This window comes from Limulus polyphemus, unplaced genomic scaffold (genome assembly GCF_000517525.1).
Source record: "Limulus polyphemus unplaced genomic scaffold, Limulus_polyphemus-2.1.2 Scaffold181, whole genome shotgun sequence".
Taxonomy (NCBI): domain Eukaryota; kingdom Metazoa; phylum Arthropoda; class Merostomata; order Xiphosura; family Limulidae; genus Limulus; species Limulus polyphemus.
This window is the reverse complement of record NW_013665791.1, coordinates 642,408-661,330: the sequence shown is the minus strand read 5'-3', so window position 1 is coordinate 661,330 and position 18,923 is coordinate 642,408. Positions and strand designations below refer to the sequence as shown.

General features: G+C 29.6%; 1 protein-coding gene across 1 annotated transcript; it reads right to left on the bottom strand.

Annotated features, from left to right (window-relative positions):
• Positions 1-519: 519 nt before the first annotated feature.
• On the bottom strand, positions 520-16,588 carry LOC106478117 (zinc finger protein GLI2-like). The gene is made up of 6 exons (XM_022381648.1): positions 16,509-16,588; positions 11,624-11,710; positions 6,873-7,138; positions 6,017-6,222; positions 2,805-2,920; positions 520-2,490 (listed from the first exon to the last, which is right to left on the bottom strand). The coding sequence occupies exons 2-6, from the start codon at positions 11,646-11,648 to the stop codon at positions 1,907-1,909; spliced, it is 1,197 nt and encodes a 398-aa protein (XP_022237356.1). The 5' UTR covers positions 11,649-11,710; positions 16,509-16,588; the 3' UTR covers positions 520-1,906.
• Positions 16,589-18,923: the final 2,335 nt, after the last annotated feature.

Here is an 18,923-nt window from a genome sequence, read left to right as displayed (position 1 = left end):
ACCTGAATGAACCAAAAAGGGAAAAGGGTGTTCATAAGCATTTATATTCCATCACTAGTAATGGTGAACCTGATAATATTTAATCATACCAGGGTCTATTAGTACTCTTAATATGTCATTCAAATCTAAAAAACTGTTATGAAAACATATTTTACTTGTGAGTGTATTTGCACAATTTTCCATAACATGCATAATACATTTTGTATTATGACTATTTTGTGTATTAGAAGAGACATGAGCATCTTCATATCTGTACATGGCAACCAAATTTGGTTGTATTAATGTATACATAAACAACAGAATATATATGTATATACTAAGAAGTCATGTTACTGTAGAGTAAAAACTAAAATTATGAACCACTTTTTTTAAAATGGCAAGTAGGGTTAGTCAGTATAATTTATCATTACATTTAAATATATTAATAGTGTTTGTTTAAATTTTGTCCCTGTAATTACTGTAAAATTACATAAAAAGCAGAGATTCTTCACTAATAATAGTAATATATGTTACACTTCATGTTATGATATTTTAAAATCAAAAGATCAAACAAATTTCAATGTTTCATTATATGACCAAACTGTGGTCACACATAAATTTAGATCTGTATTCTTTATCTGGCCAAAACATTCGTTTTCTTTATTTTAAACTGTTATCTTTAAGCTAGTTTTCACTGAGAATTACAACTTGTACCCAGTTCAAGTCCCTTATTTAGCCAACTACATGTATACTATGAGCTCCCTGTTTACAAAATCAGTCACCCTCACTCTGAATAGCAGTGTACACTTTAATCTTTGTATTGTGACAGCTTTTGAGCACACAGTGTTTTGTTTATTTTAAAGACCAGGAAAAACAAAATATTTTCTATTTGTAGCTTATATTAAATAAAACAAATATCTTGTAGGCTTTTTAAAACTAACAGTCACAATTGCATATTAACAAAAAAGAACAAGTCCAATTTAGGCTCTGTGTATATCCAAACAAATAAAACAAATATTTTGTACGCTTTTTAAAACTAACAGTCACAATTGCATATTAACAAAAAAGAACAAGTCCAATTTAGGCTCTGTGTATATCCAAACTGTCACTTTCTTTATGGAAGAATAAATTTTGTAAAATTTTTTACTCATTCTATTTATTACTATCAGATAAGTCCCCGGTTTAACAATCTGTGGTATCATTTTTCTTCTGATGTTCAAAGTTACTGTCATTTAATATATATATGTGGCTATGGTGGAACTTTTACACATTATTAAGAATTCTGTCCCTGTTCAGTAATGTGTGTCTCTTTTGAATTACACATGTTTATCTTTTAACTCAGTGGTTCCCAAACTTGGAGCTGCAAGTAAATTTAAAGGAAATAGTAGCATATACACAAAATACACAATACTGTTAAGGTACTCAGTAGCTATAGATTCACTGGAGTGCCTCAGTCAGGATGCAGAGTATTCTGGTGGGCCTCGTGTAGAGAAAGTTTGGGAACCCACGTATTAACTGCATAAAAAAAAAGAAAATTTTACTATTTACTATTTCTTTATTCACTAAGCCTAATCTGAGTACTACCAGTAACTTCTAATCAAAGTAAGCTATATATGTCACGGAGCAGTCACCTGTTTACTTTTTTCATTGTTAACTTTATAAGCTGAATTGATGATCATAATAATATAAATAGTTACAGCATAAAATAGAACTTACATTCTGTAAACCTTGTACATTTCTGTTTAAAAAATATATCTAGACTAAAATTTTACAACTGCTATCGAATCTGACTGCAAAGTGCTGAAGTAATCTTATATTTATCTTTGTTAAAGATTTCATTTTGCTATATTTCTGAAAAAACAAGTCTTCATGATTCACTTAAAACACTAATAATATCTGTTTTGACTTCTTTGTAAAACATTCAGTCTTATGATGATTGCGAATGACTTTCAGTGTCAGAAGAATTAACATTTTCACTATTTGTAGTGCTAAGATCAAGTGGCAAAACCTCACTTGGTGAAAAGGAATACACTGCTGTCATTTTATCACTGGTATCTGAATATCTGAAATTTTCGTTACCCAGTTTGTGGCAGGATTCAAAGTAGAATGAATATTCTGAGAAAGGATGCTTACACTTAACACCAGATCTTTCCAATTTGGGCCTGAGAACATTAGGCTTAGTAACTTTAGTCTTAACAGGAACCTTACCTTGATGACCAGTGAGAAAAGTACAAGATTTATCAACTTTAATTTCTGGAGAGTTCCTGTGAGAATAATTTCCTAACTTGTGAGTTTCAGAGTGAATATTCTGTTCAGTGTTATTTTGATAGTGTCCACAGGTTTTCCGGTGTTTGCGAAGAGAGCTAGGATCAGTGTACCTCTTGCTGCAGCCTTCCACTTTACATACATAAGGTTTTTCAACAAAATGTGTTCGTGTATGCTTGAATCTATCACTAGAGTTAGTGTAAGCCTTGCCACATCCTTCTACGTGACACACATAAGGTTTTTCCCCTACAGGAAAAAAAATAATACTAAAGAAAATTAAACCATTATTAAATGAACTGAAATCAGTTAAGAGTCTTTTACAAATCATTCACTATGATAATTTTTTTCAGTTATTTTACCTCATATTTTTATAACATGCAATATGCAAAACTATTACTTAAAGTTCAACAAACTAGGACTTTCTGATCAGTAGCTTATGTATTTTGAGTCCTCTTTAAAATGTAGCAATGTATTCTTTCAAGTTTACCCTTACAAATGAAAAGTAAACACTACATACAGTAGGTATGATAAAAGCATAAAAATATAACTGACTACTGTACCTGTATGACATCGCATGTGAATTTTTAAATTTTCTAGTCTTGCAAAACATTTGCCACATGCACAAACATGTGGTTTTTCATTTGTGTGGCATCTCATGTGCATCAGCATCTTGTACCTTGATATACAAAAATAAATAAATAAATAAATTTGCAAGAGAACAAACAAATATACTACATATTATCTTCTGTTAAATGTAAAATACATTAAATTATTTGTTATTCAAACAAGAAAGTTATCTTCTGAACCAAAAATATTTAAGCAAAAAAAAAAACTCACTTATGGAAATAAGAAAAAAAAAGAAGAAACTTTTAATATTCTTCCTTTACGACTGGTCTACAGAAAAGCCACTGTATGACATTACTTTGTTGTTCTTTTTTTGAAAACATCAAAATCAAATGTAAAATTTATGAACCATGTTGGGCAATTCATTAGGGTACCAAGCTACCAGTGGTGTGACTTCCATGCTTCACTTTGTCATCATATTGTTTGAAATTATTTTGAATGTTTTTGTACATTTAAAATACCTTAATAACAAATTCTGAATCTTAAAATTTTAGGAAGTATCAGAGGAAATTTAACTGTCGTAAATATTAAAACAAACTGACAATTATTCAGATAATGCTGAAAAGGTTTGTGACTTATCAAAAGACAACTTCATAAAGCACAGTAGATTCTTGCAATATATTTTAAACAGTACAGACTTAGTTTCACGGAGAATTTCCTTTTCATTGATACTGTCAATGAGTATCATATGATTTGATTCTTGATAATAAAAAAAAGTCAGTCTCATAGTTTAACCATAATCTTTTTCATCTAGCCATGCTAATAACAGCATTGAGACCAACTGACTGCAAGAAATAACTGTACAAGATAAAATACGAGCACAATTAAAAGTTTAAAAAAGTGTGTTATACAGTTAAACATTTTAACTCATTTTCTCACTCCAAATTAGACAGTCTCTATTATTGCTGTTTTCTGGCACTTATATGTAATTGAAAATTCAAGTCCAGGTATTGTTAGAATGTCTCTTTTTCTTTTCACCAATCCACCTGCTATTGTTTTTCAAAAACAATTTACAAACATTATTTAACTATAAACAGATACTGAAAGAAAACTATTAAAAAACAACATCCAACTCAAATTACTTAATAAGTTGAAGTAGAAATTTTGTTTACACCATTAGTCTAACACTACCTGATCTTACATATAAAAATTACAATACCACATGTTTAAAACTCAGGTCATAAATCTAAGCAGTCTTTATTTATTAAACACTGCATTATATAAACATAGTTAAAGTGTTGTATAGCATTTCTTCCAGATATTTTAAACACACATACATACATGAATGCTAAAAAACTCACAATTTTTAAAAAACAATGATTATTTTAGACACAATTCTATAAAAATGAGATTGTTTCCAGTCTCCAAATTACTAAAATACAATAACCTCAGTAGTATACATCAAAACATGTTGAGTGTATGAGATTGTTTTCCAGTCTCATCGGGTTTTTACCACTTTTTATCCTGTACAGTAAGTTATTGAATTTTAGAAATTTGGAGACTGGAAACAATCTCATTTTTATAGAATTGTGTAAAAAACAATCATTGTTTTTTTAAAATTGTGAGTTTTTTCACATTGAACATTATACATATATACTTATTTCAGTAATTTATTTCTTAAAATAAGTATTTATAAGTTTAAAAGAGCTACAAGAAATGCTATATATAACACTATGAAAGGGCAAAGAAACGTGTCAAGCAGAATTAAGCTTTAATTGTATTATTTATACTTCAGATTAATCATTCAAAATGGCATTTACATCACCGATTAAAAGAACAATGGATATCCATGTACAAAAAAAACAGCTTTAGAGTATAATAATCACAAGGCAAAGTGACTGCACAACAAAATGCTTGACCTAAAGGAACTGAAACTCTCATCTGAATGGTAACAAGAGTTAATTAAGAATATCTTCTGATCAAACCAAACTACCTACACAGCACAAAAACTAAAAATTAACCCTGTAAATGACATAGTTAGTTTAATATACAGTATCAGTCTAAGTAATCAGTAACTGTTTCATGATTTCTAAAACAAGATTAATAATTACTTTTTACATGTTAAATCACAGTGTACTAAACTTCAAGTAAAGATCCAAATTTCAAAAGACATCAATCTCTGAACATCTATTATCAGTTTCAGACAGCAGCTTAGAATGAGCTTATTGTGAAACCTGAAGAATAGAAGTTGCCAAAGTGGTCTAGAACGTGTATAGTCACCATTTACCCTCCTACTTCAATTACAAACTAAAAATAATACTGAGTATATGAGTCTATCCTCCTCCATGACTCACAGCACACTTACAATTATATATATATATATTTAAATTTTAGCTATAAAATGGTACAAATTAAACTCAGTATTTTACTTTTGGCAAGTATATTTTCCTGCCAATCAACCTTGGTGCACATTTTCACCTAAATACAGTCTCAAAATAAAAAACTAACTGCTAAAAATGTCCTCAAATGGGTTATTTGATAATTTTGCTTGGCATTTGCCAAACAATTCATTCAAAGAAAAATCATGAATAGGAAAAGAACTGATACGACGAATATATATATATATATATGTATGTATAATTACCCTTTAAAAACTTTCCATATAATAATGTTTTCATAAATTAAAAAGCACTTAATGTTGGCATATTTTTATAATATATGAGCTAAATGTTATTTTAAAAGGAATTTATTATTTTAATATTACAGAAAAAAAGTTCAGCAAGTAGCATGGGCAGAACATTAATTCATACAGAATTCAATACTCATTATTTCAATTCCTCCAAAATATTTATCCTTAGGTTGCTGAGTAAATGTACTTTAATGAAGTATATTGATGTTAAAAGTTAGAATTTATATATTTCATTTACAAAAGATTGAAAAGGCTACACAGTACCTTTATTACAATACATATGTTTGGATTTAAAAGTAGTAAGCACCTCAGTAAGCCTTAGCTTGCCAATAATGTAACAATTTTTAAAATCATTGTAATGATGTCTTGGAGTTCAATTAGCTTTTTAATCTCAACTTTCAACTTTTAATTGGTTGATACGGGAAGTTTTATGTTATAAAAGTTAAATAAAAAAGTTGTGAGATATAGTTTATTTTTGTTGTACGAAATGTCAAACCAATTTTTGTGACAAAATATTACCGAGCATTGAAGCCTTTTCCCTGTCGTTTACAGCCAATCCACTGACAATGATATTCAGCATCAGAGCCCTGTTGGATATGGTTCCAATTAACATGTTCAGCTAGTTCATCTCGATCAATACATAGCTGCTCACAATCTAACCACTGACATTTGTAGGCCGATTCTCTGTGTTGATTTTGATGGACTTTACTTGCATCAGAAAATTTCTAGAAATATCCAACATCCTATTTAGACACCTAGGATTTTTTTTGATGAAATTATGAAAAATATGCAATTGACATTTCTCCTTACAAATCATTCTACTTTTGTTAACAAAGGCTCTTTTTTTTATATATAGATTATGGGCAATAAACTAACTGTCTTCAAAATCACAAATACACTTGGTAAATTTACAAAGTAGATTATAACTCTGAAAATATTAAATCATGACTTTTTTACAATCAACTGTTCTAAAATTGAAACATATGGAAAGTTACAATAACTATAAGCCTGCTTTTTACTTCCTAATAAATATCTTATTTTAAGATATCTATCTTAAACAAGAACACTGCTATTGCTTACTGGCATCTTGTAAAAAATAATGTCATATTTGGTTATCTGAATCACTAAACCCCTTTCATTTATCAAATTTTAAAAACAAAAATAGTTAATGAGCTAAAAAATGTTACTTTTAATCTTATCACAATAAAAAACACAATATTTAACCCTATGCTGTGGCCATCATGACTAATGACTATAAAAATATAATCAACTGATAGTGAATTTTATACCATGGCTATATGACCATGCAGTGACCACAGAAAAACAAACACATCCTCTTCATAATCAATCAGCAATTAAAACTAGCAAAACTTACTGCTTCCGTTTTAATTTTAACTCCAGAATTTTCAAACAAATGTAGCCCATTCTCTAACAATCCATGAGAAATTAAGACAGCTGATACAACAGGTGATTCTATCAAACTAGAAGATTCAATATTCAAAGTTTGATTTCTGTAGGTTGTCTGGTTTAATGAAAATTTAATATTTTTTTCATCACTACGAGGCCTCAGAAAACTCCCTTTGGTCAGTTCTTTCTTCCTTTCCAGGTCGTCAGAAATGTCATCAGTAGGTGCTGAAGCATCTGTTATGTCAATTAAAAAAATCAAACTGTAGGCATGATACTTCATATAACCATTTTGAGTTAGGAAAATCTTTAAAATGACCCCAGGAAAAAATGGTATTGTTACATAATGCACTTACAAGTCATTAAAGAAATTTTTATTGTGCATATATTTAAACATGAACTAATTCACTGGTAAACTTAATAGAAACTTTACCTCTCATAGTTTCTGGGTGTATCATTTTTCATTGTTTTATTACCTACACAATATCTCTAAGTATCAACAGATTTATTTGATGTTACTTGGTTTGTTGCTCATAGACTATGGTTATAAGTGTATTAGATGGCACTGATGGTGCTATATTAAAGGCAAACAATATGTTGTAAGGATTAAAGGAGTTATTAGTTGTTATCGATGGCACTACTTACTTAATACACTCATGCAGTGTGTTGCTGTTGGCTCTAATGGTAATCAGAATTATTTGATATTAATGATCACTGTATTATAAAAATGATATAGTATCATAGATGAAGCAAATGTATTTTTTGTTACTGGTGGAATTATACTACATGCAGTACTATGTCTAGATTACAAAAACATTAACAAATAATTTGGTAAAAACTAAATGCGTACTCATTCTCTTAATATCATTTATTGTATGCATCAGTTAATATCTTATTTTATTATAGCAATCGAGTGGTGAGGCATTAAACAAATAAATGCAGCATGTAAATGTACTTAAAACGAAGGGTCTGTAAAGACTGAATATGATAACTGTGTTTGATAGGTAATAGAAATGAAGCTGGAATTATATGTTTCATAACAGTAACAAAAAATGAAAATGTTTCAACCGTAAATGGTTAGGATGCAATGTAAGTTAAATTCTTGTTGAATCACGCACTTGTAAACACAGGAGGTGCAATTTATTAATATTTATGCACATGTGATACATTTTCTTCTGTTTTTCCATTACAGAAGGCTCTTTCTAAGAAAAAAAATATTATTCAAATAAAGCAATGAATTTTCTTTAATACTAAAATACTTCAGAAATGGTCCCTATTTAAAGTGAAAAAATAAATACTATAATATTTATCATAGGTTTTTTTTATATTCAGAAATGAAGCAAATAGTTCTGAAAATTCCTGTTAACTATTTAAGAACTGAAATAAATTCATAATCTATTTAACAGCAATATACTTTTGCTAACAATTGCATCTGTACAAATCTTGATTATTAAAAAGCTCTTTGCAAGAACACAGAATTTTTTAGAATTAAAAATTACAGTATTTTGAATATATTCGAAAAAGCTCAAAATTCATGAAACATTTGCTCTTAAAAGATCTTCAGCATATGAAAAGGTCAAACACAGAGTGAAGTGCAGAAAAGAGATCATTAATCTAAACATTACAATTTGTCATGGAAGACCAATCAACTGTAATTTTATGAAAAACAACAACAACAAACAAACAGGAACTTGGAGTAAGAAGAAGTTTCTTAATAAATCTAAATAATTATTTATTAACGGGAAATGTACATAAAATTTTAATACACAATTTTCATAATCTATGTTAATTTCAAAGACCGACATGGACAGTAAAAATAAAGTATTTAAAAACGTTTTGTTATTGTTGTTGTCATGAGTAATATCAAATGTATTTCTACTTGCTAGACCTGACATTAACTTATTAGGCATACACATACACAGAAATATTTTGTGAATAATCCTTTCACTTGAGAAAATAATTTATTTCTATCGATATTGAAACTTGTACTTATATTAATTCATATTCATATTTCATGGGTTTTCCCAGTATTATTCCCTTCTTTGCCACTTTTTAATTTGTTCATTACTTTTTATGCTTTTTACGTAACAGTGATAGTTTCGTATTTAAATCATACACAATATGTTCAGCCAACGGCACGTGTACGTATTAGTGTGTTAATGACGCTACTATTGGCTGCTATTCAAGTGCGAGAATCGAGCGCTTCGCTAGTTCTAGCGTCACAAGAATGACGATGCCCTTGGCGCTGGTCCCTGACTGGCACTGATACAAGGTCACCTTATGCGTTATACCATCTGTCTTTACACCCACGCAACTAGACTCGCTTCACATATGCAATATGGAAAATATATTTTATTGTTAAAATTATTATTTGAGGCTTTTACCCTTTAACTCACGCTTACCACATGTGTAGGTAAGAGTACAAACGAATAAAAATGCATAAATAAATATGAAGATTAACTCTAATGGTCGCATATCTTTATAAAAACTTTAAACAGATTATTGGACTTATTCACTACCAGCTTTGACTTAATTTGACTGATGTCTGAACTATAAAAAAACATCTATATGATTGTGTGTAAGTCATTTAATTGTGATTTCTGTAATTTTATATGAAATAATACATATATATATTTGCTACAAAACAAACGAAATATCAAATGTTAACAATTAATCGATTACCTTTATCATACTTTTCGTAAACCACAAATTCCTTTCTCCTAGTAAGAAGCCAAAATGGCAAGTGAACCAAATATTACATAATTTTCATTGTTTCCTTTCAAGATTTGTTAAAAAAATAACAATTAATTGATTATATTTATCTTAATGAGTACGTTTCGCATTTTAGGCCAACTACTGATTATAATACTAGCTACAAAATTACCGCACAAGAACACATTGTTAACAAGGGACAAATTTCGAGCGCAAGAGTTAAAAGTTGCGAAAAAGCTATATTAAACTTTTTAAATATAATAAGCAGTGAGTTGTGGGGAAAACATTTTGCAAACTTTTATTATGGGGGTACATGTGTGCCGTTAATAAAAACAGTAAGCATAAGAAACTGTTAAAAATGTAACTTTCTCTATTCATAACGCAATTGCCCCCATCCCCCCGAGAACATTAGAAGAACCAGAGAGTAGCGTACCAGTTTTATGCTCTTATCGTATGTGCTGACCTAAGAAGCGTAGGATTTTAAAGCGCTCTGTTAACACATTTCTCTGTTCAACTTGAAAGTTCATCCACACTTTACACTGGAAAAGTTTTGAATACATTACGTGGCAACTTTTACCTGCAGTATAGCATGATTTCTGTCACAAATATTACTTATTAGGTTCGTTGGTTTTATTGTTTTGCTAACTTTCGACATTTAAGTTAACATCGAAACAACTACAAAACAAGGTTTAACGCAGCCGCTTGTTCAGCCATGTGTTACCTTATTTATGTATAAAAAACAAGCAGTTGTTATTGTTTCTTGGTGTTAGTGTACCACTTAAACTTTTTTATATCAAGAAAAAATAAAGCTTCATAATACGGTTATTACCTCCTTCAACAATGCCTGATTTATATATAAAAAAAAAAGATTGTCAATTACACTAATGATAGAGTGTAGGGCACAAGTCATTCACTAGGTTTCCAAACTTTGAGTCTTGAAGAAGATAGCTGTTTAAAGAAGAAAATGAAAAGCAACCCTATCTTGCCCTAAAAAGGTTGATGCAAATAATTAGTACTCCCGTCAAAACTAAACCTAAGCTTCTCTGTAGCACAGTAATATAAACTCGTTATGACTACTTTGGGGAAAAACTGATTTGGATATAGAACCTACATTATTGTTCAATTGATATTTAAAAGAAAGCAAAACAGACTGTATAAATTCTAGTGCCACAGTGGAAACCAATATTATATCTTATAAAAAAAATTGTAATTGAAATGCCCATTAGAAAAAGATGCCAAAGTACATGTTTCTTCTGAATACTGCTTACAAAAAAAGGCACTCTGTCAGAAAATTGTTTTACATTTTGGTGTTTAAGGTTTGCCTTTCTTGTAAATTTTAGTTTTTGAAAAGAAAACTTGAAGGAGTTAATGTTGTTTTTCTCCAAACTTTAAATTAATTTTAGAGAGTGTCAAAGAATTTTGTTTTTGTTTTTTTTAGTTTACACATTTTTAAGAAAAACAAATGACACAACTACTATTATGGATGCACACTTTATATCTTTATGCAACAAGATTCTCAAATTACTTATGAATGATGTAAAAAAAGGTGAAGCAATTTCTTATGAATTTCTTAAAACTGGGTTAAAACGTATCAAAATTATTAACTTATTTTTAACACAGTTGATTTGTTTGTTTGTTGTAAAGCACAAAGCTATGCAATGGGGTATTTATGCTGTGCTCACCAAGGGAATTGAAACTCGTATTTTATCATCATTTACATAGTTGAAGGAATAAAAATCTTTTAAATAAGGGATAAGCTTGCAAATAATAACAAAGGTGAAGAAGAACAAAAAAAACACTAGAGGAAAGTGTTAGTTGTGTGATTGACTTACCCTAACAATACTGAAATGTATAAAGTGGTTAGGTAATTTGTCAGTAGGTGTGTATTTATTTCATTAAATATCTGTTAGTGTAATTTCCATACTTTTGTGATTCTATTTATGTTTCAAGTATTATGCATTGAACTCTCATGTTTTTTGTTCTCTATACAGGGAAATTAGTTTCACTTACCTGACTCTCTTCTATCTGTGCTCATCCTTCTTGCAAAAAAAAATTTATCATGGAGTCACATGTGATGGGATGACATGCTAAAATATCCTGAAAAACATTGATTGCCACTAATAAGTAACAACTTAAAAAATATCTAGAATTCTTTGGATACTAAAACCTGCAAATTTACATGTTAATTCTATATTTAGTACTACTACTAATAAAGAATACAGGTATGATTCAACTAAACACGATCTCAATGAAGATATCAACACAAAGGATAACTAACCCTGTTTACAAAAAGATATTCTTAGTTTGCATGATGTTAGTTGGAAATAATTTAAAAAAATTATCAAACGAAATAACTATACAATATTTCCAATATATAAAGAACTGAGGAAAGATAATTACAACTGATATGAAATTTGTTCTTAACTTACTACAAATTTACTTGGAGACCAAATTCTAAAATTAATACACTATCCTAAGGTAAGAGCTATGAATTTATGAAGTACTTAATAAATTACTGCGAGTTGATAAAGAATACTGAATGCTGGATCAGCTTAACTCAACTCTTAAACAGATTATTTACTTTTTTTTTTTAACAAGGTGAAGTTTGCCTTTAAATCCTGTCTGGCTAGTATTATTTCTCTGCTTAGCCATTCATTGAGTATTAATTAATGAATTATTTTTTTATCTTTTGCAAAAAACAAAATAAAAAATATTGGTTCCCACAATATTTTTTAAAAGAAAAGCTATACTTAACATATATATTAATTTAATAGATATGCAAATTTTTATTTAAGGTTGTTTATGATAGAAAAAAACACGAACTTGGCTAACATAAAGTTGCAAGTTCCATACAAAGAATTTTTTAATTCAAATTTAAGATTTAAGTTTTATAGTCTTATTTAAGTGAGTGTGATGGATAAACTAATTAACTAAAGTTATCATATTATTCATAACTTAGAATTCATGGAATAGAGCCAGGGATATATCTTATCAAAAATAATGCCTGTTTTGAGAAATAGTTGCTATTGCAATATGCAAACTTACAATATGTTACCTCCTCCCCCCACCCAGTTAATATATAATTGTTTTATTGTGCTGTCTTTTAGGAAAGAAAACTAGAACATAATACCTACTGTACAGAAAGCAACAGTGATATTTTCCATTGGAATGTCAGGTGATGTCCCAGGGATACAACATCCCTTGTTTTGCATTGAGCAGGATCATCAGTAACGTGGATGGTGCCTGCATCCTGAGAAGAATGGCATTGTAGTGTACCCCATATAATGCCATGTTTTCTCAGTGTGGGATAAGATAATTGAGGATAAGAAAATTCACAGAAAGCTACTCTGAGATAATAATATACTAAAGTAAAAATGTCAAAATACACTTTCCTTTAAGTCTGGAATACATTTGTGAATGTAGAGAATAAAGTGTGTTTAACTGCACTTAAACTCGTGTTCAGTCTTTTTTTGCCTGAGACTCGTTTTATTTTAAGATAATTCAGATTTTACTCCATAAATCATTATCTAACAGGCCTCCAGTTATTCTCTGGTTCCTATCCAATAACTCAAAGGTAAATCTGAGAATACCATACTATGTCTATTATACATATACAACTACAATGTTAGATTACTAATTGTTTTAAACCCATAAAAAAGATAGTACAGCTATAGTTCAATTTAAAAAAGAACACCAACTTTAAAATTAAACAAAAAATCAAGTTTATACAATAGTGTTTTGAATTACTGGTCTGTTTAATCTAGTGGAATGATACTCAAAACATTAGCCTTTGTTAGCAATATAGTTTGAAAGTTGTATAAAATGTCATTTCAACTTTGTACTTTTAATTTTTTATATTCTAAGCATTAAAGGTTTTGAAATATCAGGGACATTCTTTTATTAATTACAAAACTTCAAATTTTCATGTTTTTTAAAGGTATCTTCTATAATATTGTGTATTTACTTGTGTAAATCTTTTATTCAATTCAAAAATGTGGGCCAAACATGGCATAGTGGTTAGTATACTAGATTCTGAATCTGAAAGTCCATGGTTCACATCCCATTGCCATAACTTTACATTCCATACTTTGTGACTGTAGATACATGTGATGGTCAAATCCCACCATTCAATAAGAGTAGACAGGGGACACTGTTGACTAGCTCCTTCCCTCTAGTCTGTCAATTCAAAATTAGGAATAGCTGGTGTATGTAGCCATTGTAAAGTTTTACATGAATATGCTAACAAAACAAAAAACAATTTAAAGTATTAATATCAATGATGTGTTAATTATTAAAAATTATTCATAAATTATCCTTGTTCCAGCATTCTTGATGTATCTGGATTAAAGTTTGTTTAAAAAAAGGAAGACTTTAGTTATCATACTTTAATGTTAAATCTATGAATCTTGCATATTTTCTCCATAAAGGTTTAATTCTGCAACAATGGAGTTTTTGCTTATGTTCAGGACATTGTTGTAAAAATGTAACCTCAATTGCTTTTATATTTCACTATAATTTTCCAAATAAATAAATATCTAACGTTTTACTATTCCCAAATTTTTTGACTAATTAATTTTTTCATTTTTTTTTGTACATGCAATGTATCTTTTTGTGTTTCTTGGACGTACTACTATTTGTTTCTAAACCAAAGGGGAATAATTCTTATAAGGTATTTCTAGAATTTTTCATAATTTGAAATTCTTAAACAGATTTTATTGATAAGCTTCCAATATGATAATTTATATTACTTGTAGATATTTTGTAATAATATAATTTTTTAAAATGATCATTATTATTTATTGTTATTGTTGTTGTAGCTCATCAATGTTCACATATTTGGATTGTAGGGTATTTAGTATTTGAAAGATCATTCCTGTCTGCCAGATATCTAGCCACTGTGAAAAAAATTTGAATTCATAACATGAAATAGTTTTTATGTCCTCACCAACTTTTCAATGATAAGGAATTTTTCACATTCTCCTGCATGTCTTGGAGTTTGAGCCTTCTAATATAACTGGGGCATCAACATTTCATATTTGCTAAACTATCTAAACAAGTCATATTTTTTAAGTTCTATTTTTCCTACTTTTAACAATTTTTTTCAAATAAGGTTGAAAAACATACCATTTTAATTAAGCTGTCCTCTACTACTTCTTCACAGTTCTATGACTAGTACAAAAAACTACCAAACCACTGATCACTGATATTTTTTGCAACAAGTAAGAAAAACACAGATGAAAAAAATGACAGATGGAATATAAGGTCATCAATTTGCAAACATAAAATTCTGACAGTTGAAATAACCCAAGTACAACAAACAGCACATTCTCCTTAAATCAACTCCCCAATTCCAGAACACAAAGAGGGAAGGAATCTGTTTGAAAACAAACCTGCTTCTAAGTTTCCAAAGCTTCCACTCTTGTTCATAATATCACTCTCTTTCTCCATTTCAAGTAATATATCTAAATCACATCAGAAATGCACAAAAGTTGAACAAGTACATTTGGTCCTTTAAGGTTGTCCCTGCACACCCACCCTTTAGAAAAGTAAATATTTTAACCAATCATTTACTTTTCAGGAAATCATCAATTAAGAGATGGCTTCCATTACTGCCAAAGGCAAATTATGCCAATAAGCCTGTGAGTAAAAATAAGATTGTTTTAACTGGAGCTTAGCCTGTCTTTCTCCAAATCTTAAGCTTGGGTTCTCTTATCATTCTGTCTTCAAAATACAAAATGAATAAATAAAAGGCCTTTTATCATAATGGTCCCCTAGATAATGAAGTTAACTTCAATAAGATCATGTCTTACCATTCTTTTCTAAAGAAAAAAGAAGTTAAGATAGTGACCATACATCTCCAATTTCTGGGGACAGTCTCCAGGTGAGGAATTTTGTCCCTGATGGGAAAAATGTCCCCAAAAGTGTGCCAGTTTTAAAAAATTCAATCAGAAATACCATTTTATTTATTACAAAGTTTGCATCAGAAATACATTCAGCCAATTATTGTTTGTGTTGTTAGCTTAAGTATAACATTGTCATTTGCTGACACTAATGTAGTTGCTATAGATATGACTGAATAATACATGTTCTTTTTTCTTTTTTTAGATAAATAAAATCCTTAAACAGATATATTCATCTGTGAAATACAACTGTAAATTCCAATATTTCCAAAGTTTATGATTTGGAAAAAAAAATACAGGCTAAGCCCCAATAAGTTTTATTTTTGTAATAGTAATAACATGATTAGCAAGTGGAATTGAGTTTCCATTTGCAGCAACGGAGACTGGCATCTTACAAGAACTTAAGACTAGGAGAGTAATTGTAATTTCAAGAAAAATAAGAGGTTGGTTTAATTGTTTACTTTTTATTGAATGGATTTTCAAGGGCAGTCCAAAAGTAGAAGGGCCATATGGTTACTTGTTGTTCATAACTTACATTTAATGATTTATTATTATAATTAAGTGTGATGTCTCAGAAGAACAAGGTATGCTATAGTTATTTTGAAATATTTTGTTTCTTTTTATTTTAAATGTGTAATAACTTAAATAAGTATCAAAATATGTAACTAGTACTAGTATTATACTCACAAGTCTACTAATAGTAATAACGTAACAAGTCGTGCCAAATATTCCTGCACAAAGTCAGCGGAATTGTTTAACAGCAAATTTCAAACGATAGATTACACCGTACGAATATAGGATATTCAGATACTAGGCACATCACATTCACAGTCTAATTGAGTAATTGATTTGTAAATTGTAAACTCAGTATAGACACCTGTGTTGTGGGAGAATAACTAAGCATAAACTGTGTGATCCTAAAGCGTCATTGGCTTGTAAGTAACAGCATCTTATTTAAATAACTAATTCAAAATGATCTAATTTTTAATACGTACCTTTCACTTATTTCTCAGTACATAAATAACTTAGTAGAAGTAGTACTAGTAGTAATTTAATAGATCCATTTCTTTCCTATGCTACAAAATTCAAGCCCATGCAGCGCCATCTAAGTCTTAACTTTATCGAAATACAAAAACTAAATATAAATATAAAGAAAATATTATAATATGCAGTCTCAAATTTAAAATAGCAATTATTTTCAAGAAGCCATAATTTTTATGGTATAAACATGATAAATATTGTTTAGCACAATTCAAATATTATAGTCATTAAATAACTTTAAATATTCCTATATAATCTCCTGCAAAAAAAGTTTAAGCCGCAAACTCAGTGCTCGTATTTCATCATAAATATGATTTATTTAGGTGTGTAAAATCAATGTTTTTTGTTGTTTTTTTAATTGAGAAACTTTAATTTGTAAAACACATTTTGGAGACAGGAAAAAAGGTTATGCTCAAGCTGTTTATTTCTTGTTTTGACAATAGAGCTTCGTCCGCAAATTCGATAGAAACAATTGGTCTTGAACATAAAGACACAGAACAGATTATTTTATTTTTTAAAATAATGTCTTTTTGCTTGTTTCAGAAACTCGCCCAAAATTATACAAGAGCTATCTGCCCTAGCCGTTTCTATCTTTGAAGTAATAGACTAAAGGAAAAACAACTAGTCAACAGTACCCATTGCTTTAGGAAGCAATTTAGGAATGGTTCACGCCATTGCCACAGCTAAACATGAATCTTGAGCCTTTTTAACTACAAATACTGCATACACACAACTTAATGTATTGAATAAAAGAAGCAAGTTTTGATACATATGTTATAGCTATGAAAAAGTGGTCAGGCCATAGCCTGACTGGCCTTACCTCTTCTTGAGGCCTTGGGCACCTACTTCACACTTTTTTGTCACTGAACAGTTATGGTTTAATTTTGAGCTTAGAAAAGTGTTATTCTGCAGGCTGAGATTACGAAACTATCCCATTTTAAATGCAGAACAGGCTGAAACACATTTTTCTGAAATAAAATTTAAACATTGGATTTTTGATAGTTAACATGACAGTAAGATTTAGTTAACGTTATCAGTATTCATTCAAACATTATTAAATAGCCAAAAATTATGAGTTATGTTAATATTATGCGCTGAAGGCGAGGTTCACTCATTATATAAATTATTTGCTTTTATTTTTTTAGGATGGTACCATACTTAAGAGATAATATTTTTGTTTGTGGTATTTCGCGAAAAGCTACTCGAAGGCTAACTGTGCTAGTCGTTCCTAATTTTGGAATGAACTAAAAGAAAAGCAGTAAGTGAACTCCACTAATCACCGACTTGGGGTACACTTGATCAACAAATAATGAATCTTCAGGTTATCATATTTACATCTTCTTCATTAGCGGTTAGTAGTATTTTTTTACAATATCCGAGCTTAATTTGATTGTTGTTGAATATGCAGCTACACAGTGGGCTATCTGTGCCCTGCCCACCGCGGGTATCGAAACTCAAATTTTAGCATCATAAGCCTGCAGACTTACTTCTGAGCCAGTGTTTTTAATCGTTATCATTCTATCAAAATATTTTGTGTCATTTATTAACTTAATAGTTTCTTAGCTCTGTTTCTACAACAACAAAATTTTAATTATCAGTGGCATTTTATATAATGCATGCCGATAATTTCGTAACATGTTATTGCATGTTATTGCTTTCGAAAGCGCTCGGGTTATAGGGTATCGTAATTTTTTGAGTTAAATTGATTTCTTTAACTACGTATTTTCCTAACATCGTGAATGTTATTACATAAAATATTAAAAACTCTAAGATTGTATAGTGTGTGATTTACCATTATATTTCAGTCTAAATAACACAAAAGGTAAAAGTTTTTGCAATGTTCGAATTGAGATTATACACAACTTAATTAAATAAGTAGATACATTTTAGGGTGAGTTCATCAGTATCGGTTTTGAACAGTTTGAAATTATATTATCTAGTCAGACATTCATTAGATAAGAAAAGGATTCCTTAACAAAATCTTATGTAATTGATTTCAAGAAACATGTTTACTAAAGGTTTAACTTGAAATTAACGATTGATTTTGTTGGTAACACATCTTTGCAACGGGCCTGAATTATTTATACGTATAAAAGTTGTTGTTAAGCTCAAAGCTATACGAAGGGCTTTGTGTGCGCTCTGCCAACCACGGGTATTGAAACCTGTTTTCTAGCGGTATATGTCCGCAGACATGCCTTTGTGCCACTGGGGGTTTATATGTATAAACATCATATATCAAGTAAATATTAACACATAGAAAAATAGCAGGAACATTCTTTTCTTGAATATATTTTTTGATAAACAGCTTTGAGAAATTAAAATATCTGACTTGCTTATTCCAATAATAGTTTTTATAACAGCTTCACTTA